The following is a 24,908-nucleotide window of genomic DNA, read 5'->3' on the forward strand; positions in this document are numbered from 1 at the left end:
ACAAGTGTGCTGGGGGGCGGCTGAGGGGGCTGGGGGGGTTTAGCCTGGAGAAGAGGGGGCTGAGGGGAGCCCTTCTTAGCTCTCTGCAGCTGCTTGAGAGGGGTTAGAGTGAGGGGGGGTTTGGTCTCTTCTCCCAAGGAACAAGCGATAGGATGAGAGGAAATGGCCTCAGGCTGCGTCAGGGGAGGTTTAGGTTGGACATTAGGAAAAATTTTTTCACTGCAAGAGTGATCAGGCACTGGAACAGGCTCCCCAGAGAGGTGAGGGAGTCACTGTCTCTGGAGGTGCTTAGAAACGGTGTAGACGTGGCACCTGGGGACATGGTTTAGGAGGCGTGGGGGAGGGTGGGTTGGGGGTTGGACTTGATCCCAGAGGTCTTTTTCCAACGTTAATGGTTCCATGATTCTAGGATTTCTTCCCCCTCAGGCGCCTGTTACACCACGCCACCTGGGGGCGCCAGAGGGCAACCCTGGCGCCGTCTCCTCGTGCGCATGCGTGTTCCCGGCCTCTCCCCCCGCCCCTCGACGGCAGTGTTCTCGCGAGAGCCTCCGAGCGTAGCGTGGCTGCGGGGCCAAGATGGCGGCCGCCGCGGGTGGGGGGAGCGGCAGCGCAGAGGCCGAGAGCCCCGCGAGTCGGGAAGGGGGCCGCGGAGCGGCGGAGCGACCCGCGGAGACGGAGGGCGGCAGCGCCGCGGCGGCGCTGCCCGGTTTTGACGACGTCGACGCCTTCGTCAAGGTGCGTGACGGAGGAGCCGGGGGAGCGGGGCGGGCGCCGTGCACTACCGCTCCCGGTGTGCCGTGCGCCGCCCGGGGCATGCCGGGAGCTGTAGTTCTTCCCCTGCGGGGGGCTGCCTGAGGACACCCCTTCAGGAGGTGCCACCCGTGAGAAGCCCCCTGTGAGCCACATGGATGGGCCCCACGGGGTGCGGGCCGCTCCCAGGGGTGCCGGGGGGGCAGAGCGGCGCCCCGGGACCGGTTACCGCCCTGGGCTCGGGCCTCCCGTCCCGGAGCACGGTCTGGGGAGCTCCGGGCACCGTCGTGACCACTGTCCTAACCCGAACCGCGTCCCTGGGTGGGGGTCTGCCGCCTCCCCTTGAGATGCGGAGTAATGGGGACCCCCGGGAGGGCCGTTGCCGGGCGTGCGGCGGTGGGCATCGCCCCTGGGATCGCAGATCTCGGCGTCGGCTGCGTTCCGTGGCACTGCCCGCTGCTGCTTCCCGGAGAGGGAACGCTTACCGCTTCTCAAGCAGGAAGCATTGCAGGGGGGTGTTTTGTTGAAATAATAAAGTAGCTATCTGCATTCCTGCTGATTTAACAAGCTTTCTTTCAGACCTTAAATACTAGGCTGAGTTTTAATTCTTTTTCTTATTATTAGGCTTTTATTGTTTTAAAGGTTTCTAAATAGACAACGTGAACTAAATGACTGTAAACTTACTCATGTTAAAAACCCCCATAATACTGCATATTAGAGCCATGCCGTTCAGACAAGCTAGGTAAAATGCATTTCTACCCCACGTTATCCTCGATAAATGGAGGATCAAAATACTGAAAAAACACTAATGTGGTATCATTGCACAGTATGCTCTTGGCACAGTGGTAGCTGCAACAAAGGCATCTAATGGGCTTCCTCAGCCTGGCGACGAGTATGACTTCTACCGAAGCTTCCCTGGCTTCCGGGCGTACTGTGAGACACAGGGTGACCATCTCCTTCACTGGTAAGGATGTATTTGCGTCTCTGGCCCATTGCTAGTAGCTTCCAATCCAAAACAGTAGTACCCTTTGGAGAGTCCAAATTTGCTGTGCGTAACAATGTGTTTTATTTCACATACCTAATTGTAGCAACTTTTCTAGCACTTGATAGTTTAAGTAACAAGTTTAAAGAGGGCCTTTCATAATGATTTGGATAAAGAGCTGTGCAAGGAGCAGAGGCTGATATAAAACACTTTAGGCTATCTATTTTTAAAGTCACATGGTTTGTAAGAAATTAATTCTAACAATACTTTGTAGATGTTTATTTTAGTCTCTGTTCACACAATGTTATCTATAGGTACTGCGTTTGATTTATTTTCAAACTTCAAAGATGTAGAAAGTTGAAGAGAATTGGATGGTTTAGTGTTCAGCATGCTTGCTTTCAAATTGCTAATAGCTGTACTGTTCTTTTGCAAGCATGAGCAAGGTGATGCAATACCATGGCTGCCACAGCCACATGAAAGATCACAGCAAAGTGACAGAGCTGGAAGATAAATTTGATATGCTGGTTGACTCTAACGACGTCATTCTTGAACGAGTGGTAAGTTATTTCTGGATGTTGTTCTTATAAACTGTTCAGTCACCACAAGTTTTTTTTCATTGCCAGAATTTCGGTGGTAGTGCTTTCACAGTCACATTTAGTGTTTCCTTAAGCTGGTCATTTTCCTTTTATTTCCATGTGCGAGGCCAGTGGTCACAGCAGCTGAGGAGGTGGGTTATGGCCCAAAAGGAAGGAAGGTAATATGTGACTTGTGAGGAAACAATACAGTTTGGCACTAGAACCTCACAACCTGAAAATAGGTCTGTAAATTCATAGAGCTGCTTCTCTAAGGAAACTCTTCCTACCCCTGATATTCTACATAATCCTCCCACATTTGTCTGTCTCATGTTGCACAGAATTCTGGGACATGGCTGTGGAGATATCTACCTGTGTGACTTTCTTTATTCGGTCTGACTAGCGTGGCTGAGCATGGTAATTTAACAGTTTTGGTTTTCACTTCTCTTTTTTGGAATTTAGGGTATTTTATTGGATGAAGCAGCAGGAGTGAACAAAAACCAGCAACCAGTCCTCCCTGCTGGGTTGCAGCCCCCACAGATGATCATTTCCAGCTGGAACCGCAAGGTGAGGCCTCCGTGCTTAGTTTGCTGTGGTATCTTAGCTTTTTACCTAGCATGGGCACCACTGATTTTCTAGTGGAGTTGGGTAGTTAAGTGTTCGTCATGGTTTTTTACGTGTCCTAACTCTCTCCTTCTATTTTCCTTTTCCTATTTATTCAAACTTGATTTTGGATTCTGTGTGCTTTCCATTGCCATTTCAGTTTCATATACTCAACAGCCTTCTTTTGCTTATTCATATTAATTCAGGATCCTGATTCAGAGAATTTTCATTCTTAGGTGCAGGACTTCCTGCAAAAGAGTGATTCACTTTTGAGCTTGGGCTATAACTTTGTTATTCTGAATACTGGATCAGGCTGAGTTAAAGAAACTCTGAATGTCTGTTAAGTCATGTAAGTTTTACTTGTGGTTTGCTTTTTTTTAAATAGGCGGGAGAATCCCACAAGAGAACTCAATCTGAAACCTTCCGACTGCTTCATGCCAAGAATATCACTCGACCACAGCTTAAGTTTCGGGAAAAGATTGACAATTCCAACACTCCCTTTGTACCTAAACTTTTTATCAAGCCAAATGCTTTAAAACCTTTGCCTGAAGGTGAGGAGTTTATCTTTTGTTGGGTAACCTATTGAGAGTATTTGACACAAATCTGTCCTCACAGTCTAGAAGAGAAATCATTGACTGTAAAAACAAGTGACAGCAGTTGTTGTTGACCATTTGGGTGCAGTAGGCTCTGTAGTGCCGCTGTTTACATATGTGCAATGTAAGGGTAGGTCAGCATACAGCATCTTCTTGTTGGTATACAGTAAATAATCTGTTCTAAACAGATATTCTGCTGCTTCTCTTTACCACCGTTGAACATGCGTGACAAGAGAGAGTCACTCTGGCACCAGAATTGGTCTTGACTAGCCTAGTTGGCTTTACAGATCCTCTTTCTAATTACTTAGGAGCACCAGGTGTTTGGTTAGACCTGGCTTTGCTTTGGGTGCTTTATCAAAGCCACCATCCTGTCTTGGCAACATGTCATTCCGCTGCTGCTGATTCATCCTTAGTCTGCATTGATGTGGTTGTACTTTCAGTAACTGGGAACGATTGAAAGATCTTTCTGAAGATTTTTCAATCTCCTTTCAAGCTCTTGAGCAGAACCACCTTGTGTCTTGCTTAACAACAGCCTGGTAAAACCTAGTAACTGAGTTGTCATTAGAGGTGCAGACAGAAATCTTGCTGACAGAAAAAGCTGCAGGTCTAAATTGTTAAGATTTTTGATACTGTATGATTTCAATAGGATCTTGTGGTGGGTGGAGGGGAAAGAGAGTAGTAGGCTGAGAACATGTTATGTGTGGGACCCAGTCCAGTTGTTCCATATTGGTTGTTCAGCCCTCACAAAAAGTGGACGGGAACGAAAGGAGCGGCCTGAAGACTTGGATGTACCAGCTGCTTTGGCAGACTTCATACACCAGCAGAGGACACAGCAAACTGAGCAAGACATGTAAGAAATTAAACTGACAGCAAGGTGCTTGGAGTACCGTTGGTGAACATGCACGTGTATGGTCCCATTGTGCTGATGCAATTCATGTGTGACAGCTCTGCATGTGTTTGTGTCTGCACACGATGTTTTGCGTGATTTGCTTTAGACATCTGCAGTTACTTTAAACCTATGCTTAATAAGAGATTAAATTTCTACTCAGTAGGGAAACTGCCATAGCTCTCAAAGTCTCTGTGCTCTGGCTTCCTAAAGATCACTGAAATTCAGTCTGTGCCTGTCTTACTAATTTCCACAGGTTTGCTCACCCTTACCAGTATGAACTGGAGCATTTTTCTCCACCAGATGGAGTTCTCAAGAAACCAGAACCCCAGGTTGGTGGCCACATTAATTTAAACTTACTGCAGATGCAGTAAGTTTACAGCCAGCCATATCTGACAAATTTTGGGATCGAGGGTAGAATTCAAGGGTGGGAACTGACAGAGAACATACCATGCCTAATAATTTCCTCTGCCAGATGTACAGGCCCATCAAGGAAACACCCTGTCATTTTGTCACCACACTGGATGAGCTGGTAGAGCTAAATGAAAAGCTTATGAACTGTAAAGAATTTGCCCTGGACTTAGAGGTAATCAAATTGCCTTTTCTATTTAAAAGTTGCCTATGTACTGTTAGTTCCTTGGAGACCATTATATTCTTCTAGTCTGTTTTGTAGTCTTCTCCTGCTTTTTGTACTTTCTGACATGAAAAGACAGTTCATGTCCTGACCTGTCAGACACTATTTAGAAGGTTGAATTAGACTCTGTCAATATTGTAAGTTTTCCAATGGTAGTACTGGCTGCACACTTCATACTGAATTTGATCATCTTTCAATTCATCACATGGTTTTTTATGTCATGGTAGTGACTGCAAAGAGAAAGCTTTGCTCATCCAATGGTCTTTTTCTTTACGAAATCCTCTTACTTTTTCTTCATTCATTTGATGTGCTCTTTGTCTTATATTATTGCTTCTGTAGTGGATCCTAGCTTGTATCTCTTCTGTGTTTTTCAGCACCACTCCTACAGGAGCTTCCTGGGCTTGACCTGCCTGATGCAGATTTCCACCCGAACAGAAGACTTCATTATTGATACATTGGAATTGCGCAGCGACATGAACATTCTCAACGAGACCTTCACAGACCCTGCAATTGTGAAGGTCAGCTGCCAAATTTACCAATTCACCACCAGAATTTCTTTTTTTTTTTTTTCTTTTTCCCTTTCTTTTCTTTCCTTAGTTTAAGCTTTATAATAGTTAAAAGCACACTGTGTTCTGCCTCGGTCACTTGGCTCTGCTTTCACTGTAATTTGTTCATGTGTCTGATTCATTGATGTAAGTGGGGAGTTACTTGCCAAGTGCGCTCATTTAGTAGTTCTGCACTTAACAGTGAAGGACGGAGAGAAAAGAAATCTAGTCCTAGACACATGAGTGTGAAAGCACAGCTCTGCCAGCATGGAGTAGAAATGTTCTTCATGTCATTCTGAATTTGTTTTGCTTTTCAAGGTCCTTCATGGTGCTGACTCAGATGTGGAATGGCTGCAAAAAGACTTTGGTCTGTACTTGGTGAACATGTTTGATAGTCACCAAGCTGCTCGTCTCCTCAATCTTGGCAGGCATTCTTTGGAGCACTTGCTGAAGCTGTATTGCAATGTAGATACTGACAAGCAGTACCAGCTGGCTGACTGGAGGATACGGTAAAAACTGACCTCTTAAATGGGCTGGAGCTGCAAAGTAGCATTTGTCCTTGTTTGTATTGTTAGAGCAGGAGCATGTTTCTAGTTGCAAGCCCCATAGTTTACGTTAGTCTCAAACTGAATGAGCGCAGGATTTACCTCACTGTGCTTTAAGTTCTTTTAATGAGTGTTACATTTTCCCATGTTTCTTTAGAAAATGTGTCCTTTTGGGAAGATCAGGGAAGATTAAGTAATGAAAAGAAGCCCACTTCTTAGGAACAGTGCTTGACCACTGCGATATTTTGGAGAAAGTCAGTATTTGCTCCCCTAGAGCCCCCACAAAAACATTCAGTCGCCTGCAGTAGGTGGAGCGTCTGCTGTTGGAGCAATGAGCTTGGCTATGCAGATGGACCCTGCACACCACAGAGATCCCAGGTCTACTTTATGTAGGCTTGGCAGAGCAAGGAGAGTTACGACAAATACCATAGCAAGCAGTTCTGCTCTCCCATGTGTGACCAAGGTGCTTTCTTGGAAAGTGCACAGCATGTTACTGCTGTTGTTCAACAAATCTTTCAGTCAGGAAACAGAAGAATTTCCTTATTAGTTCTTGGCGTATTTTACGTGCAGCTTGCCCTAATATGCCTTGCAAGAGGAAAGTGACAGTTTGGCAGGGCAACTGAAATGTATTAGTGTCATTTTGGATCTTTTTCTAGCCCTTTGCCAGAAGAAATGATTCAGTATGCCCGTGATGACACTCACTACTTGCTTTACATCTATGATAAAGTGAGGGAGGCGCTGTGGGAGAGAGGGAACGAGCAGCCCACTCAGCTGCAGATTGTGTGGCAACGCAGCAAGGACATCTGCCTGAAGGTAAAGCTTCACCTAGTTGGATTACCTGGATCAGAGTATGAGCTTAGTAGGATAGAAAGTCCTTTGCCTGTTCTATGTCTGTTGCATAGTCACAGGTTTTTTTTTTCCTCTGTGTGTGTCTGAAAACAGCTGTATAAACTCTGACTCAGTTGTGTGCAGTCGCTTGTTCCGCTAGCTAAAATCCTTAGATGCAGATGCCTGCTTCCTCTTTTTTGAGTGCTGGCATTCCTTGGCCTCCTGATGCTTTCAGGTGTGTCTTTCCCAAGAGAGAGGTTACATTTCCAGTTCTACGGGACATTCCTAGAAGTTCAAAGCCTAACTGGAGTTGCATTATGAGATAATTACATTGTGCCTGTGGAAAACACTGTCTATGAAAGTAGGCCTTTTCTAATGTAGTAAGGCGTGAAGGTAGTGTACGTCTAAAGCTGCCTCTGGAGCAGGTGAGGGTTGTTTTCCCCTGAAAATGGATGTGTTTTGCAGGGGTAGGCTCCTACCACTAGCTTAGGGTAAAAGCTCCAAGACACATGGTACCTGAGTTTATTCAGTCCCCTTATGTCTGTGTGACATTCTGTCTGTCTTAGTGAAGCAAGGCAAACTAGAAAGCACAAATCTGATACTGATCATGAGCATTTCTTTTTTTTCCTGTCCAGAAATACATCAAGCCCCTCTTTTCAGATGAATCCTACCTTGAGCTCTACAGGAGGCAGAAAAAACATCTCAACACACAGCAGCTAGCAGCATTTAGGTTGCTGTTTGCATGGAGAGACAAGGTGGCACGTCAAGAAGATGAGAGTACAGGGTAGGAAGCACTCTCGGATTGTGCCCCTCTCCTCTCCTGGGAGGTGGAACCACTTTGTTACCTGTAGAAGTCAGCTTACTGCCTCAGGCTGATTTTTACACAGAAGTCCTGTTATGTTAGCAGTAAATTCTTATTAGTGTCTAGATTAGCCCTACTTAATTTCTTTTTAACTGATTCATCTTTTCAGACCTTGTAATTGGGGCAGATCTGGGCACTTTGAAGGTCTTTTTAAGAGTTTTTAATATTCTGTTACATTCACACCACCTCTTTGTGTTGTAGATATGTGCTACCAAATCATATGCTATTGAAGATAGCAGAGGAGCTGCCCAAGTAAGTTTTGCTCACCCTTGAGGAGTCTCATTTGATTTTAATACCCAGCAAGTCATTTCCTAGCGTGTAACTACTTCTGCAGTTGGTCTCTTCCTTCCAGCTGTCAAAATTGCTTTTCTCTATAGTTCCTCATTTTGGAAAAGAAATAAATAGCAATACTCCTTCAGAAGCCTCCAAGCTTCTTCTGGGATACATCTTTCTCTGATTTTATTCCACTAATAAAACACATTGCTTTGTATTGCTATGTGTCACATGTTCCCCCTGAGATTCCTATAGTATTAGAGAGCAAGAGAGGGATGAGTTCCCCCATAATATTTCCTTGGGGTCTTTTACCATTGCTAAAGGGATTGGGGAGGGTGGGGAGTGAGGGGCAGATGCCTTAAAACACCCTATTGATCCAACATTTTCCTCAAACGCTTGGCACTCATCATCTAACATCCATACTTGAGAATAACAAAAATGCATCTTTAAACACAAGTCCACTCCTGGGGTCAGCCTCCATAGGTGAATAGTGAACAAGGAACAAAATGAAGCTGGGGACAGACAGACCACAGAAAAGATAAGTGAGAGGAGAGCTGAGTTAATGGTTTCTCCTTACCTGCACAAACCTGGTGCAGAAGAATTTTTCATTACAGAGAATAAACTCTGACAGATTAATCTGACTCGTCTTATTCTGTCACAGTCAGGACCGTGGTTATATCTGGTTGTGTGTCCTTTGAATGCAAATGCCTAACATATCGGCCATAAATATAGCACACTGAATTTTTCTCATCTCTCTTTAGAGAACCCCAGGGCGTCATTGCTTGCTGTAATCCAGTCCCACCACTAGTTCGCCAGCAGATTAATGAATTGCATCTTCTCATTCAGCAGGCCCGGGAGATGCCTCTTCTCAAGGTAGGAGTAGCTCGTACCACACAAGAGACTCATCATTTGCTTTCCATAAGCCAGGGGCTGGAGCTAAATGGTGACCTATGATGATGTGTATGCTGAAGTTTGCTTTTTGAACACTGTGAATGTAGTGTTCTGTAGTAGAGCTGAAAGATATATTGCAATTTCTTCTTGCCTGTCTGTTGTCTGCTGTGTACTGGCTTACACACAGTGTAATTTCCTGGAGAACTAGAGCATTAAAAGAACAGACGCTACTTGGACGGGGTGCAGTTGTCTGTCTTACATTGCACATCATGTTTGCCTGTGTGAGGAAGAACTGGACCTTGTGGAATTTGTTGGCTGCATAAATGGATTCATAAATCTTTCACAGCTACGGTGCAGGAAAAAAAAACAACCCCAAACCTCTAGGTGTAAGAGGTTCATTAGTTAAAGCGCGTGTCAGCATGTTGGTGTTAATACAGTCTTCTTCTAGTGAAAAAAACCACTTGTGAGCATGAACATGTCCTTTCTGTGTGAAATGTTTAAACATATCCACATGCAAGAACTGCAGGAGAATAAGAAAGAATGTAATTGTATTAACCTGCTAGCTTGTAATAAATGTGTTGAAAACATTGGTAAGGAGGCCAACCTAGAAAGTAGGGCAGGTCAATTTAAGTGACTTATCTTTCTCTCCCATTCTAGTCGGAGATTGCTTCGGCAGTCGAGAAGAGAGCACCTCTGTCCAACCCTGAGGTACTGTTTACATAATATTTGTTATCTAATGCCTGAAGCCTTAAACTCAGAAACAAACGTAGTAAAATTCTAGCTTCTAATAAATTGTTTACTCTCATCCATTTTCAGGCCTCTCTGCTTTAGCTTAATGTTACTTTACTGTGCTAGACTTGTCACGTTACCATTTGTAAATTGGCAATTTACAAACCACCATAATAGCAGCACTTAAGGCTTCATTAGCAAACATTCTAGCTGCTGGACAGTTTCACACGTGTTAGTCTATATCGACTGGTCTGTTATAAGAGAAGTTTCTGATGAGTTTCTAGGGCTGACTTGTTTACTCTCCTGGTGCATATGGAGTAAAGCATCTCCATTAGCTGGTGGGTGTTTGCACAGGTATCCTTTTGATGGCAGATGCAATGTGCTCTGCCCAGTGAGCTATACTAAGTCTCTGAATTTCACCCGTTTATTTGAATTTTCATTAATGTGTATCTGCAATATGCAAAAACATATGCAAATTCATACAGAAGAGTATTAATGGTGTTTGTAATTTGAATCTCTCTGCAGAGGCTGGAGAATACCTTCTTTGGACCACATGACAGTTCCCGGATTCCTGTGGGTGATTTTCAGAACAACTCTGTCTTGGGTAATTTGGACTTAACCTAAAAACTGTGTTAATAATGACATGACGTGGCTTTGACATAAAGCAGCCCAGAAGACACTTTCAGTGAAATCTCATTACACAAAAGAGCAGTAGAATATCCAAGTATCTAATAAAAATGTTGTCTCCTTTTCCTTTTCGTGTAGAGCCTGCACCAATTTTGGAACATGGCGGTCTCTTTTCCGACAGTGAGAGGACAATGAATATTCAGGAAGTTCAGCCAGAGTCGACAAGCCTTGTTGCCACTGCCACTGTCAGCATATTCAGTGTAAGCGATGTGTTTGTGGTAGTGTCAATATTTAAGTATTAGAAAACATACTAATAAATCTGGTAAAACTGTGTGAAAGTGTTGCAAGAAATAGTAAGGTGGGACATGCATGGGAATGATGCTGGCTTTCTGGCAAGCCTATGGCATGACCAAGACAGCTAGGTTAGGAGGCCAGCAAGTTAATTACATCTCTCTGGAGTGTTACTGCCATCAGTGGAGTTTCAGGTAGAGTGAGAAATAACATGCATGAAACAGCAGTAGACAAAACCAAAAATTATTATTATTTCTTCCTTTTTTTTTTGCTTTTAAGGAATGTGATGAAGATGAAGGAAATGGGAAGGCTTTAACCACCGCACAGCAGAAAGCTCAGCGTATAATGGAGTCCTTTGAAAATCCATTTAGAATGGTAAAAGCTCCCAATTCGTATTTGTAGTGGGACTCATAAACTACGTAGTGCAGAGGATGCTCTGAGCTGTTTTTCCATGCATATCTGAAAGAGCTTGATAGAGTATCAGCTGCTGCTCTGATATGGAGTTGAGAGACTGTCCTCCTTGCAAAGCACGCACGTGTGGACTTGTTTTCAAAACACATTGAAATGCCTCTTAGATATATGGCTTTCCACATAGTAAACAGACCTCACTGTTTTTTGTTCTGTTTTCTTTTTTTTAATCAAGTTTGAGGTTTTTTTAATTTGCATCACATTTTCATCTCTATGGCTAGAGTTAGTGAGCTGATTTTACTCTTCTAATAAATCAGAACAACAATAGAATACTTTGTTATAGATTTGGAGTGGCAAATTACTAGGAAGTAATATCAAAACAACTTTTTCTGGTGTGTGGTTGGGGCTTGGTTTTTCAGGGGTTTTTTGTTTGGGTTGTTTATTTTTTTTTTTTAACTTTTCTCCTGGCCGTAGCTGTGGTAACTTTTCTTTTTCCAAAAGGTGATCTCTCTGTAGAGTGTTTCTTGAATATGAACTTTTTGGTTTGGAACACTTTAAGTAGCATTTTAGCAATGAGCTGAATGTCATGTGCTGTGTTTAAAGCAAAATGTTTTTTTCCTCTCCACAGTACCTACCTCCAGAACATAATCCTGCCATTGTCTCACAGTCTGCAAAGTTTGACCCGTCATCAAAAATTTATGAAGTAAGATTCATGCTAAAATTTCCTGCCAAGTAAAATTTCTGAAAAGAACCAAATAAGTAGATTATTTTCCTTTGGGATCCTCAGCAATACAGGAATATTTTGCTCCTTGGATTCTCCTTAGAAAAAGAATCTAAGTTTTGAGAAACTGGACATGTTTCCAAATCTGTAATTGTTTCTGTAGCATTCGTATCCCTCGAAGAACCAGGGATTGGAGACATTCCACTGTGTATTCCCTGCCTGTCAAAGCTACAAGCTACTACTGAAATCTCTATCTGCCTTTGTTCTCATGGCTTGTTTGTAGCTCAGAACTTTTAAAGCATCTGGTTTTACTTTACCTGGTGCAGCAGATCTTAATCTCTTTTACAATCCAATTTGATCTTTTGTACTCCTAATGAAGACCAGCATGTGGTAGCAAGTTTATAAACTCCCTTCTGCCATAAAACTTCAAAGAAAGTGATCCCAGGTAACTTCTTTTCATTGCAGATCAGCAATCGATGGAAGTTGATGAGTCAGACTCATCAAGCGCAGAAGTCCAAGGATGAAACCAAAAAGAAAGCAGCCCAGCAGTCAGGTACAGCCATCTTCCCTTCCTCAGTGCGTTGGCTAGCATGCTTTTCCCTATGCACATAGGCTGCTTCCCAGTTACAAGAAAACCTTAGATGATGGATTTCCTGATGGATGAGATGGTTTGACAATGATTGTACTCTAGTTTGAGATTCACTACAAGCTGGATTGCTTGCTCTTTCTAATCTCCTGGGTAACTTAGTCCTGGTTTTTACAGTAATGCTCGTTTGTTTCTGTAGCTGCTCGTGACCAGGCACAGAAGATGTATAAAGAGGCAACAGAAAATATTGTGTCTGTTCGTCAGCAAGCTATGGTATGTCATTGAATTCCCTACTTCTAGCCTTTGCCCCTTTTGACCTTTATAAAGGTTCAGAATGAAAACCTGGGCCCGGTAACTCTGGAAGACCTGAATTACAGTCTTTTGATAGCTGTCTTGCTGTGGTTCTGCCCTGTGTGTAGCAACAGGCCCCTAGCACCTGTGCTGTGCAAATTCTCTCATCCCTTCATTATCTTCAGTAGGGAATGTTTTCCAGTGCTGCACCTCTGCTCCTCACTTGCCTAGGTTCCCCCAAATCTGCCTGCGGGGCCGCAGCAGATCTCAGCCTCTAGTATCCTGTAAAATGACAACTTAGCTTTCCATCTGAAAAGTCCCTGCTGTGAGGGGGGAAAGAAAAAGGCCCAAAGAATAACACAGCGGTTTCTCCCCACGCTAGGCAACAGCTGTCACTGGGGCCTAGGTCCATCGGGCAGTTCATCTGCATGCTGGTGTTCATGCCTACACAGAGATGTTTCATTCTCCTCTTCTGAATTTCAACTTGTTTCTGTTCTGTGGGTTGTGCTTTCACAGCAGGAGCAAGCTAGTAAGAAGAGGGAGAGAGTCATGAGTGAAACAGGAACAGAGTTGCCAAAACAAGAGAAGAAACGGCCAAAAGCCTCCCAGCAACCAGAGGAGCTGGAAGCACCAAAGCAGTTTACCCCCTTTGATTACAGCAAGTCCAACTTCAAAGTGTTTGCGGGTAAGATCTGGATCTCTTGCTGGAGTGCTGCAGGCTGTGGAAAATGTTGCCAGTTGAGCCCTGAGAAGGCTGTGTGTGAATGTAGGTGCCAAGGCAGTACAAACTGTTACAATGCACTTACCTTCCAGTGGGGAAATACTAAAAGAAATTAACTTGGGGAATGTAGCATCCCTTTTCTGATTTGGAAACCATCGGCTGGGGGGATCGTGGATTTGTATTTTGCTTCTTTTCTCTGTAGAGAAAGTAATTTGTTTAATGGGACCCCAGGAATTAGGAGGCGAAGGATATCTGACTCCTTTGTAGCAAGTATCTATTGAAAAGCATCTCCTGCCCTTAAAAGACTGTCGTGGGTTTTGGCACGTGGAAGACTGCAGTGAAACCTCCTTATCATCAGAGGAACACCGTGGAATGTACTGTTCTTTCTGGAAAATTTTAGTGACAGCTTCTGTCCTCTCTCCGTTAGGAAGCAGCAAATCGAAGCAGTCATCACAATTTGATCCTGCCAAGCAAGCTTACGCAGGCAAGGTACGGGCATGTCATGAGAGAAGGAACAGAAATGTTGATATCATGTATACAGCTGGGGACTTGCTGGGGAAGGCAGATGACTTTCTGGATCTGCAGAATGTTCCCTAACAGCGCTCGACACTGAGGTGCAGCTTCCAGTCATGAGCTCATACTTTGCATTATAGCCTCTTCCCATTCAGGAAGAGCTTTTTTGGGGCCCCTCAGACTTCCTTGGTGTTTCTCACCTCTTCATATATTGTTCACTCCTATGTCCCCATACATCACAGATGCAACACTTAGACCGCAGCACAACACCGCAAATTCTCAATACCAAATTCAACTCCCAAAAATCATAAAGTCAGTCCAGTTATTCCTGGCAGTTAAAGTTAAACCACAGCAGGTTTGCATGTTGCCCACATTCTCCACCAAGTACTGTCGTTAGGAAAACAGTCTCAGCTCAGAGAACTTTTACTTAATTTATTGCTAATTGAGATTGAGAGATTGAAGAGAAGAAAGAGAAGACTAAACAATCAAACACATACTTAGGGAAACCTGTGACCAGCACAGGGTGGTTCCTGTCTCGTCCCCCACCCCAGGTCACTCTGCAGGCCTGGGTTACCTAAAACCCCTGTGTATACCCTGCATGATGCTCGTGTGTGGAGTATTTGGGTGCTGATACACGATGTCAGTGGGCATTCAGACATGAATAGACATGAACAGGGTGCCCGTGTGTGAACTCACTGGGTGCCTGAGCATTAATTTTAAGTTCTGAAGCTCATTTCTTGCATTTCAGCCTCTTTCCTGTGCATGCTGCCTGCCTGCATATTTAACTGGAGAGCAGAGGGAACCAGGGAGCATCTTAGATGTTACATCTTAGATGAACATCTTAGATGTTCATTAAAAATTGTATTTTAGAAGCTGAACAAGTTTATGCCTGATAGTGTAGGAAACAGTTTCCTGTGGGATCCCTTGCCTGTGTTAGTTGAAACTTGTTTCAGGAGGAAAAAAAAGAAATCGAGTGCTGAATTCGGGACAACCTGTACAGATCTTTCTGTCTAGATGGGTAAGATTTGTCAACAGTGTGGTATTGTGCCTTACATGTCCAGGTTAGACCAGTAGAACAGCACTTGCGCAGATGCATTCAGTGCATATGCGTGTAGAGAAGTCCTAAAACATAAAGCTCACAGTGTAAACAAGCAGCGTTCCTTGAAGCTGGAGGGACCTGACAGCACATGCATCTCATGGAATATACTGTATTTGGCAGGTACCTCACTGCGGTGGTGGTGTTTTGTTGGTTTTGTTTTTTTTTTTTTTGTGCAGAAATTTGCTGGAGCTAACAAACTTCAACAGTCTGGAAACCGAAGCCTGTCCTACCTGGCGGGGAAAGCTGATAGGTGTGTTGTCAGCCTGCTGTCATCGCAGTGGTGGAGTGTTTTCACGCCCGTGCCCCGGAGCTATGGGCAAAGCACAGCTATTGTCCTCTATTGCTGTGGGAGCTTAAGCACATGTTTAATGGGAAGAGGTTGCATAAAACCTACTTAAAACCTACTCAGCTTGACGTCAGTTTAAAGGGGAAGAAAAAAAAGCTTAGTCAGGATTAATGCAATTAAAGACAATTCTGAGTGGAAGGTTTGAAATGCTGAGGTAAAAGTTTGTGTTAATAGACGTGGGAGTTGCTTTCTTTGGCCACAAAGGTAGGTAGAGGTGGGGAGAACATTTGCTTGGCTTGGGAGGAAGATAAATAACAGTGCTGCCAAATATTCAGAGCAAGAACGCTCATACTTAATGTGTGGCTTACGAGGCTTGATCCTTGTGTATTATTTAGTCATAACAGAGCAACACTATGTAAGGGCAGCATTGGAGGGAGGGAGGTTGTGACTGCATCATGACCCTTCCTCAATAGCATCACTGTAACCTATCGTAGGTTTTCAGTCATGAGTGAATTCAGAGCAAGGGTTAAAGTCTTCTTGTAACTCTCTTTTGCAGGGGTTCCAGGCACCACTGGCCAAAGAGATAGTCCTTGTTCCAGGACCTGTGGGAGTTGCTGCTGAACAAAACAACAGTCAGAAGTATTGTCACCATGGGAAGGCAAATACCGGTCATTGAGCAGTTTTTGTACAGAAATGTTTTTAAACCCATTAAAATCCTTTTATTCCAAAAGGAAAAACATCCTAATTGAGTTCACTTTTATTATATTCACATTGGGTTTTTTTCTAATTAGACTCACAATGTTGCTTTGTTTCTAATTTTGGAAGTTTATCCTGTGTCCTCAAATACAGTTAAGCTAAACTTTTCACTTTTTGCAGTTGCTTGAAGTCCAGAACCAGCATGTCAGTGGAGTAGGAGAGGAACTTCTTGGCATCTCTAAAGCCAGCACAAAAATAATCGATTCAGTAGGTGTGACTCAAACCCCAGCAGTCCAGAGGAGAAAACAAGGCCAGACTGTATTTTATGTTAGACCTTGCTTACAAATTGAACCGCACAGCTCATCTCTTACAAGACAAGGTAGTATGAAAAATGAGTGTGTTTGTGTAATTTTAAGCAAAGATTTTTAAGGGAAAAAAAAGAGTTAGGTTACCCTTTGGATCAGAGATCAGTGGTTTCCCCATGAACTTAGAGTGTGAAAGTTTTTCACCATGAAGTTACAGAGTGAAAGCAATAGCATTGGGTAGAAGGTAAAACCACAGTGCAATATTGGGTCGGGGAAAGCCAGTGAGGTTCTGTGCTGCAGCTGGATCTCAGTACAGCCATACTAACATTTCATAGTTTTAAATACCCACAGTGAGTTATCCTGAAGTCTTTGTAGAGACAGTATCAGCCCATAATTGGATGGATGGATAGATGGATGACAGAGCTTATTCTAAAGGCTGACAACTGAAGGCTGGTAACGCTGCTGTGAAAGAGGTAAGCAACGTTACAGTTTAGCAGCCGGGAGTACCGAAGGTTGGGGCTGATGTGACTTTGCTTGAAGCCACGTTAAATGGTTGGTGGAGCTGCTTCCCAGATTACTGGTTGCTGCACTGACCAATGCTTCTTGCTCGCTCTCCTGAAGGCCTTGGCTTTACTCTGTGATTGCCTTTACTGACTAAGGGTTTTCCATTTCTTGCTCACCTGTTTTGGCAGCTACAGAATTTACTTCTCTGACTGTTAGGCTGGGTGCGAGGACTGAGTGGGTGGCGGAAAAACTTCCCTCCCTCTCTGTTCCTAACCCAAGGGCTTTCTTGTACAAAGACTGTGAGGAGGTTTGGGATTTTTCTGTTTGTTTTCAGTCTTTTCATGTATTTATGGCGAGTAGGGAGTGGAAGGGACAGAGAAGGCTTTTTCCTCCTTAGGTATCTTAGTGTGAACAGTGCCAACCAAGCGGCATTGTAATGGTAGAACAGGGTCCCTTTCTGCTCGTAAAAATCTGCTTGCGTGGCTGAATATTGGAGAATGTTTTTGAAAAGAGGCAGTTAAACAGCAATTGTCTCGAAGTGCATTTGCAGGGGCTGCCAATTCCCCTTCTTGCAGCTTTATCACCTCTGATATTTCTGTGACTTGAAGAACAAGTAACTCTTACCAAGAGCTGCAGAGATGCTGACATTTCTGTAGTTTATTTAAGTCCTCTACTTAAAATTCCATGTAAGGTGATGTTTCAAGGGTGGTCTTAATTTTAGTCTTTTAACGTTTTCCCCTTACGAGTTGTGGCTTACTGTCACAGCTTTTAAAAAAATGTCTCTAATGGAAGCGAGTGGCAAACCCACGCGTAGGTTACACCTATGAATCGGATGGAGTCGTAGCCCTAGAAATCCCACCGTCTAAGACGTATTTTGCTCTCGCGCCGCAGTTGTTCAGGAAGATCTTAGCGTTACCCGGCTGGGAACCGCTCTGGGCGCAGCCTCGGGCTCTGTCTCCCCAAGTCCGCCCTTCGCGGCGGGCGCCGCGCTCTGCAACGCTTCCGCGTGCGCGCCGGGACACGCGATCACCGGGCAGGGACCCGCTTTCATAACATGTAGCCCGTAGGATCTCCACAGGAGACTCCCCCCGAACGCTCTTAGTCACCGGCGCTGTTGCGGGCGGCGGAGCTCTGCCCAGCGCTCGGGCAGCGCCTCGCCTTCCGCCCGCCCGGCGCTCTGCCTCCGTGGCGCCGAGCGGGGCCGCCGCGGCGGGGCGAGGGGAGCCGGCGCCCCCTGCCCAGGCCGGGCGCGGCGGTCCGATCGCGGCGGGGCCGGACGGACGGACGGACGGACTGGCCCTACCGGGGCGGGGGCGGCTGCGCTCCGGGCGCGCCGCCCCACGTGGCCCCGGGGGCGCACGGCCGTCCTAGCCTGCTGGCGCCGGCGTCACCGCCGCCCTGAGCCAATAGGGGCGCGGCGATGAGCTTGACCGCCAATGGAAAGGCGGCGGCGGCGGCGCGCTGGCGGCGGTGGGCGGGGCGGCGCCTGGGCCCCTCTGCTCGCCTCCCGCGCCGGCGGGGTCAGGCGGCGGCGGCGGCGGCGGCGCGCAGGTGCCCGGGGGCGGCCGGGCCGGGCCGGGATGGAGCGCGGAGCGGCGGCGCTGATCCGCGAGGGCTGGTTCCGCGAAACCTGCCGGCTGTGGCCGGGACAGGCCATGTCGCTGCAGGTGGAGGAGCTCCTGCATCACCAGCGCTCCCGCTATCAGGAGATACTCGTTTTCCGCAGGTGCGGAGCGGCCGGGAGGGAGCCCCGGGGCGGCGGCGGCGGCGGCGGCGGGGGGGGGCGCGGCGCCCAGCGCCATGCGGCGGGGCCTGGCGGAGCTGGGAGGGGGCGGGGGAGCGCGGCTCCAACCCCGGGCCGGCTCCAACCCCGCTTCCCCGCTCTGCCCAGCACCACCTACGGCAACGTCCTGGTCCTGGACGGGGTGATCCAGTGCACGGAGCGGGACGAGTTCTCCTACCAGGAAATGATCGCCAACCTGCCCCTCTGCAGCCACCCCGACCCCCGCAAGGTGAGTCGTCCCCGGCCCCCCTCGCGGGGGTCACCCCAGCCGGGGCCTGCGAGCCGGCCCCGGGGCCCGCACACCGGCCCCCGTCCTCCCAACCGGCTCCTTCGGCGAGAGGCTGGCGTGGGCTGGTGTTCCTGGCGCACCTACGCTCGCCGCTTGACAGAGCGTGGCAGGCAGCCCGCGTGGGCCCCGGGAGCACATCTCCGAGCGCCGGGGCAGGACGAGCCCGGAGAGCCGCTGGGTTTCCAGCCATCCTCTTTCTAGGCCGTGCCGTGAAAAGTTCGCTTATGAGCTGACCCTACTGATGGCCGGTTTTCTGCCCTCTCCTCTCCCAGGTGCTGATCATCGGTGGCGGCGATGGGGGAGTGCTGCGAGAGGTGGTGAAACACCCGACCGTGGAGTCTGTGGTGCAGTGCGAAATCGATGAGGTGCGTTGGGCTCCCGGCTGCGTGGAGCTGCCCCGGGGCTTCTCTCAGACAGGCGGGCTGCCCGACAAAAAGCAGCCCTACTTCACAGCATCCACGGGAGCTGCTGCTTCACCTGCTGTCCCTTGTCAGCAGCGAATGCATTTGCTGCCGGTTCTGCTGGCATGACACTGACAGCGCCACCTCTTTGCCTTACGAGTCATCTACGTGGCAGCTGGCTGCCTCTTTCATGTGATTTTTTTTTTTTCACACATGTACGGTAGAGGCCCTTCCAGGCCAGCATGGGCCAAGCGTGGGATCCGGAGAAGGAGAGCTCCGGCTTTGTGAAGGCGCTGCCTTTCCCTCTCCCCTGATGCAGACCAGCGTGCTGCTCCTGCCAGAGGAGGACAGTCGCTTTGTAAAGCACTCTCCTGTAGCTGAAAGCAGGAAATAAGCGGGGGTTATTTGTTTCCATGATAGATGGGCTGGGCCTTCTCCTCTTGGTCAGTTTGTTCTGATATTTTACTTTCTAAGAAAGTTTTGCTGTCTCTTCAAAGCAAGGCTGTATTAGGAATGGGAAGCGCTGCTGTATGAGACTGTGTACCCTGTCTGCCAAGGCATATGTGCCTGGTTTTGAACAAGCACTGCCTGACACCAGCATATTTTTTTGTTTCTGCCAGCTGTGAGAAGCTGGTAGCGTTCAGTACAATTGTTGGGCCTAGGGCAGTGGCTGCCTAACCATTGTGGCTGTTTGAGAGAGACAACTGTATCTAATGCGGGGATCGATCTAATGACTATAGAGCAGAGGTGGGGATATTTCTCATCTTACATCCAGAAACCTACTGGCATATTTTTATTTTGGAAGGGGAAAAAAATAAGCCTTTAGTTGAGATCACCTCTGCAAGCGATGTCTGCAGGGAAAAGGAGCATAGAGCAGTCAGATCTGTAATCATATTCTCTTAGTTCCTCAGGGAGTTTTTGAAGGTTCAAGCTCTTCATGTTGAGTCTGGCAAGGACAGATCAACAGTGTCACTGAACCCTGAGGCCATAGGAAAGAGCTGAGCGTAGCTTGTTGGCTGAAGACGCTGACAGCTCTTGAGGATCTAGCTAGGGAGTCGGATTTGTGCTGAAGGCATGGAAGGAAATGACTCATAGTACTGTTCTTTCAGCTGCAGCTGCACAGTAGCCTGAGAAGTAGCTCCTGTGCCCGCTGACCCACTTGTGCTCTCTGTGTTGCAGGATGTGATCCAGGTATCTAAGAAATACCTCCCAGGGATGGCAGTGGGGTATTCCAGTGCTAAGCTGACCTTGCATGTGGGAGATGGTTTTGAGTTCATGAAACAAAATCAAGAAGCCTTTGATGTCATTATCACGGACTCGTCTGACCCCATGGGTAAGAATTGTGGCTATAAAAGGGTACTGCTTTCCACACTCCTCCTTTTCTCTTCTGCTTACCTCCTGGAAGTAATGCCAGCCTGCCCAGGCTCCTTTCAAGTGAAAAGGCTGTCACTGACTTGGTTCTTTTGGTAGAGAAAGGGGCGGATGAAGACCAGAAAACTGTATTAGCAAGGCTGTAAGACAGCTGTCACGTTTTCTGTCCTCAAAATTCGATTCCAGCAGCTATTGCTTCTGGCAGAGAGTTGATCCTTGAGTCCAGTAATCCTATGGGGGATACAGCACCATGCTGGCAAAGGCAGTTTTGCCCAAGTGCCTGCTAATGAAGCAGCAGCTCACACGCTTTGGTGTAGCTACCTAGCCTAAAGATGGCTGTAGTGAGGTTGCTGTGTTTCTGAAGGGGAAAACTGAGGTAGAGAGGGACCAAAGGTAGTTATGGTGCATCACTTTAGGGACCCAATGACACATGCCTGAGTCACCTTCACTCTTGCTGTAGTCAACACAGAGAGAGGCATCTCTAAAAGGCAGTTTGGAGCCGGAGTTCAGATTTAAAAATACTCACTGAAGCAAGAGGCAGCTGCTAAGACTTTCTTTGATAAAAGTCCTGGGCTCGCTATTGAGCCAAGCTAAAATCCTGGTGGTTCTGCTGTGCTGTGTGCAGGCTGGGGGTCACCCAGGGTCAAAACGTTTTGCTTCCAGGTTATCTCCAGCACTTGTGGTGACTGAAAAGCCATTTGAAATGTCTCTTTTCCAGTGCAGTCCCTGTACAGCCTGGCCATTTGGAAAATGCTCAGAAACCTACCATCCTAGTGTCTCTCTACATATATCTCTCTACTCTCTTTTCTCCCAGGTCCTGCAGAAAGCTTATTCAAAGAATCCTACTACCAGCTGATGAAGACAGCCCTGCGAGAAGACGGGATTCTTTGCTGCCAAGGTGAGGATGCTGTCTCTGGGCAGAGGCTGATGCCAGATCATTGCATGCAAAGTGCAAGGCACGAAGGGGAGCACTCTCTTCCTGGGGAGACATGACGCAGAGAGTGAAATCTATTTTAGCTCCCAGGTACAAGAAAGGTTTTGATCTGTATACGGCAACTCATTAACTGCTGGACTGCGCTTAGTAAAACTCGCGGAAGGGTCTTATCTTGCCTTTGAAACTACATGAGCTGTGCGGAGTAGAGCAGGTTTGGACTTGGAACCACTCTAACCTGGCACAGGCCTGTGCAGAGAAGAAGGGGCAGCTCTCACCTTGCATCTTGTCTTCCTTTCTGCCTGTAGGTGAGTGCCAGTGGCTGCACCTGGATCTCATTAAGGAGATGCGTCAGTTCTGCAAGTCTCTATTCCCTGTTGTGGAATATGCCTATTGCACCATCCCCACGTATCCCAGCGGGCAGATTGGCTTCATGCTCTGCAGCAAGAACCCGGTGAGTTTCAGGCACCTGAAGTGCCCTTTTCCACTCTGAAAGCACCTGCAGAGCCTGCCCCAGACTGTCCCTCACAGAGCTTGCACTGTGGCGCTGAGCTCTCCCAGCTGTGGGGCCACTAGACTCATGCTGGGCCCCAGAACCCCAGAGCTCTTCGGTGCAGCTTGCTTAGTGCTGAGTGAAGTGTAGAACTGACCAGTGATGAAACCCAGTTGCCTTAGAAATGGGTATGGTTTTCTCTCTAGTACAACAGACTCGGAAGGGAAGAAGCCACTACCGATTTCCAGAGCCTGTTAAGGCTTTGGCTTATTGATGCTGGCTGTTATAAAGTGGGCACCTGCTTGATAAGAATCACCTTGCGACTGGTAATCTGCTTGTACAGAGGCCTCCAAGTGAGAATCAGTGTTAGGCTGGTAACTCTGTGTTGGACCACCGAGGTCTGCTCTCTTCCCAATCTGCTGCATTACAGCAAGCCTGAAATGCAACTGTGGCATTGGTTTGGGGAGCCAGCGGCACTCCTGCTGCTGTATTTTATTGATCTGGGGCACTGGCAGCATGCACTGTGCCTGACAGCGCAGATGTGGATTCTGCTCTGAAGAGCAAAAGCCTTGCTTCTTAGATGCTCGGGTACAATCTGACAGCTTCATCTGGCACATGGCTCACACGCAGCCTGACCTCATACACTGACATCTGTGAATAAGGGCTAGTCACATGAGGTACAGAGCATAAACTCCAGCCCGTGGGGCTGGAGCTGTGCAGAACCTTTGACCTCATACTGGAACAGAAAGTCATCTGTTGTCTTGCAAGTCCTCTTGGTTCTCTGCTATGAACCAGGATGCCTGTCACACAGCCTTCTGCTCGTTACCCAAACGCTACAGGGCTACCTGGCTTCTTTATTGCAGAACACAAATTTCCGGGAGCCTGTGCAGCAGCTTTCACAGCAACAAGTAGAAGAGAGGAGTCTGAAATACTACAACTCTGATATTCATCGGGCAGCTTTCATTCTGCCAGAGTTTGCACGGAAGGTAAGCAAGGCTGTGCTGCTACTCCCACAGCAGGGACGAGGTATGACTTTCATTTGGCAGGAGTGGGAGTATACAGGCCTGCGGATTTCCTACAGCCCTAAAGGCTTCTGTGAGCAAGTCGGAGCAGGGATGGCATTTTTTATGACGTAGCAGAGTATGAGTCAGTCTGGGAAGACTGGAGTTCAGTTTGGAACTGTTCTTTGGGTTGATGTCCCTGGCCTTCATGGCAGATCACTGCTACTTCACCTACCAAAACTAAGTGCAAGAGCCTGCAGAACTCTTCCCATTGGAAAGCTCCAAAAGTCTTAGATAAAATGTGGTTGTGGTTTCTAGTGCAAACCAGAGGGTACATAAGGATGCTTTAGCATAGCCTGTATTTCTGCATGATTCTGTCATCTCCTGATTGGGTTGCAACTGCAGGCTCCAGAAAAAAAACAGCTCGGAGTGTCCTAGGGATGAAGGCAAATGCCATGGTTGTGTTTCAGAGCCGTATTTCTGTCAAGGACTGGTAGAGCTGCAGCAGGTCCATCCTGACGCTTTTTTTGTCTTTGGCTGTCTCCAGGCCCTGAGCGATGTGTGAGCCTGTGAAGCTGCTTCCTTCCTTCAAGGTGGACCCTGAGATCGTCAGTGATGTGGTGGGGACCTTCCCAGCAGACTGCAGATTTGCTCTCCACTGTGTGGGATTGTTTAACCCTTTGCCAGCCAACATTCCTTTTGATGATGTGTTAAAGATGATGGGGCGTAAGCCAGATAAGACTATTGAAAAGGTCCAGTGACTTATTGCGTGAGGTCAAAACTGTTCTTTCCAGTGCTGGAAACGTAAGATGTCTTTTTCCTTTCTCTCCTCCCTGCACCCATTCTAAATTCGCCCCTCTGTGCGCCCCCCTCCCACCTCCGCCCCCTGCAACTGACATGGTATATTTATAACTGACACGTATTTCTGTCTGGTGATCTTCTGAAACCTGGGAAGAGTCCAGAAGGGTCACTGACTCAGCCTTAAGCACAGAGAGCGAGAGCTTTGTGCGCAGAATTAGCTTGCTCTCTCCTAATGGGAGCTCCGTGCTGCTGAGACGTTTTGACTTGTAACGGGTCTCAGCCTTCGTGTCCCACTGCCCTTCTGCGACACCTGCGCTGTTATGCAGTACAGTTGGAGAAGTCACAGTGCAAACTGTTGCCATTCACAATAGGTCTCCCTCCAACCCTGATGAAGTAGCAGTATTAAACACCAGCCGGGCAGGCTGGCAGCAAAGTCTTGTGGGGTTTTGTTTTTGTTGTTTTTTTTTTTAAATTGATTGGAAACAGAAGCGCTGAGGTAGTGACAGGCTGACTCCTGTTCTTACCCCTGCCGTCAGAGTGGTTCCAAAGAATGTTTATCAATATGGTGATAGGCGCTTTATATATATAAATATAAATATATATATATAAAAAACAAACCTTAGATCCATTGCCTGCTGTTAAGTACTGATGTTGGGGATTCAGCTGTGCTGACAAATCTCTCATCTCAGTCATGCTGAGATGCCTCAGGCCTGGGTATTTGCAAGTCCTTGGGAGGCATCATTACTTCTAATGCTGCCCCCAGAATCCCCAGATGCATAAGTTGTTTTTCATTGTACTCTGTTGTGAGATGGATCTGCCTCCACTTCTTTACTTTTGTTTTAAAGACTCCATGCCACCGCTGTGCAGTGGGTATCTTCCCAGCGCAACCACTGTGCGGTCGTCACTCCCTTGCAATCAATTAAACACTCGGCTCTGGTTAAGGTGACATCAGTGTGGGTCGGTGTGCTTCTTTGGGGAGAGTGTGGGGGAGGAAACAGAGATCCCGAGTTTGCTGTGCTTGTCAGAAAACATCCAAGGGCGCTCTGTAATTGGTCTGACTTCCTCTCTCCCTTGTCTCTAGGGATGACAAGTTACCA

General features: G+C 47.0%; 2 protein-coding genes across 2 annotated transcripts; both read left to right on the top strand.

Moving 5' to 3' along the window:
- Positions 1-544: 544 nt before the first annotated feature.
- Positions 545-15,981, top strand: EXOSC10 (exosome component 10). The gene is made up of 25 exons (XM_075114405.1): positions 545-735; positions 1,578-1,714; positions 2,166-2,289; positions 2,767-2,871; positions 3,293-3,458; positions 4,239-4,350; positions 4,643-4,718; positions 4,862-4,972; positions 5,395-5,538; positions 5,884-6,074; positions 6,767-6,923; positions 7,574-7,722; positions 8,002-8,052; positions 8,835-8,946; positions 9,622-9,672; positions 10,219-10,297; positions 10,459-10,580; positions 10,891-10,986; positions 11,648-11,722; positions 12,206-12,293; positions 12,526-12,599; positions 13,134-13,302; positions 13,766-13,827; positions 15,127-15,200; positions 15,793-15,981. The coding sequence occupies exons 1-25, from the start codon at positions 577-579 to the stop codon at positions 15,821-15,823; spliced, it is 2,715 nt and encodes a 904-aa protein (XP_074970506.1). The 5' UTR covers positions 545-576; the 3' UTR covers positions 15,824-15,981.
- Positions 15,982-18,162: 2,181 nt separating this feature from the next.
- SRM (spermidine synthase) lies at positions 18,163-23,926 on the top strand. Its single transcript, XM_075114406.1, has 8 exons — positions 18,163-18,467; positions 18,633-18,753; positions 19,086-19,178; positions 20,394-20,547; positions 21,400-21,483; positions 21,825-21,970; positions 22,873-22,995; positions 23,558-23,926. Exons 1-8 carry the CDS (start codon positions 18,178-18,180, stop codon positions 23,573-23,575), a joined length of 1,029 nt encoding a protein of 342 aa, XP_074970507.1. The 5' UTR covers positions 18,163-18,177; the 3' UTR covers positions 23,576-23,926.
- The last annotated feature ends 982 nt before the right edge of the window (positions 23,927-24,908 follow it).

The sequence above is a fragment of the Phalacrocorax aristotelis genome, chromosome 19, assembly GCF_949628215.1.
Source record: "Phalacrocorax aristotelis chromosome 19, bGulAri2.1, whole genome shotgun sequence".
NCBI classification, from domain to species: Eukaryota; Metazoa; Chordata; class Aves; order Suliformes; family Phalacrocoracidae; genus Phalacrocorax; species Phalacrocorax aristotelis.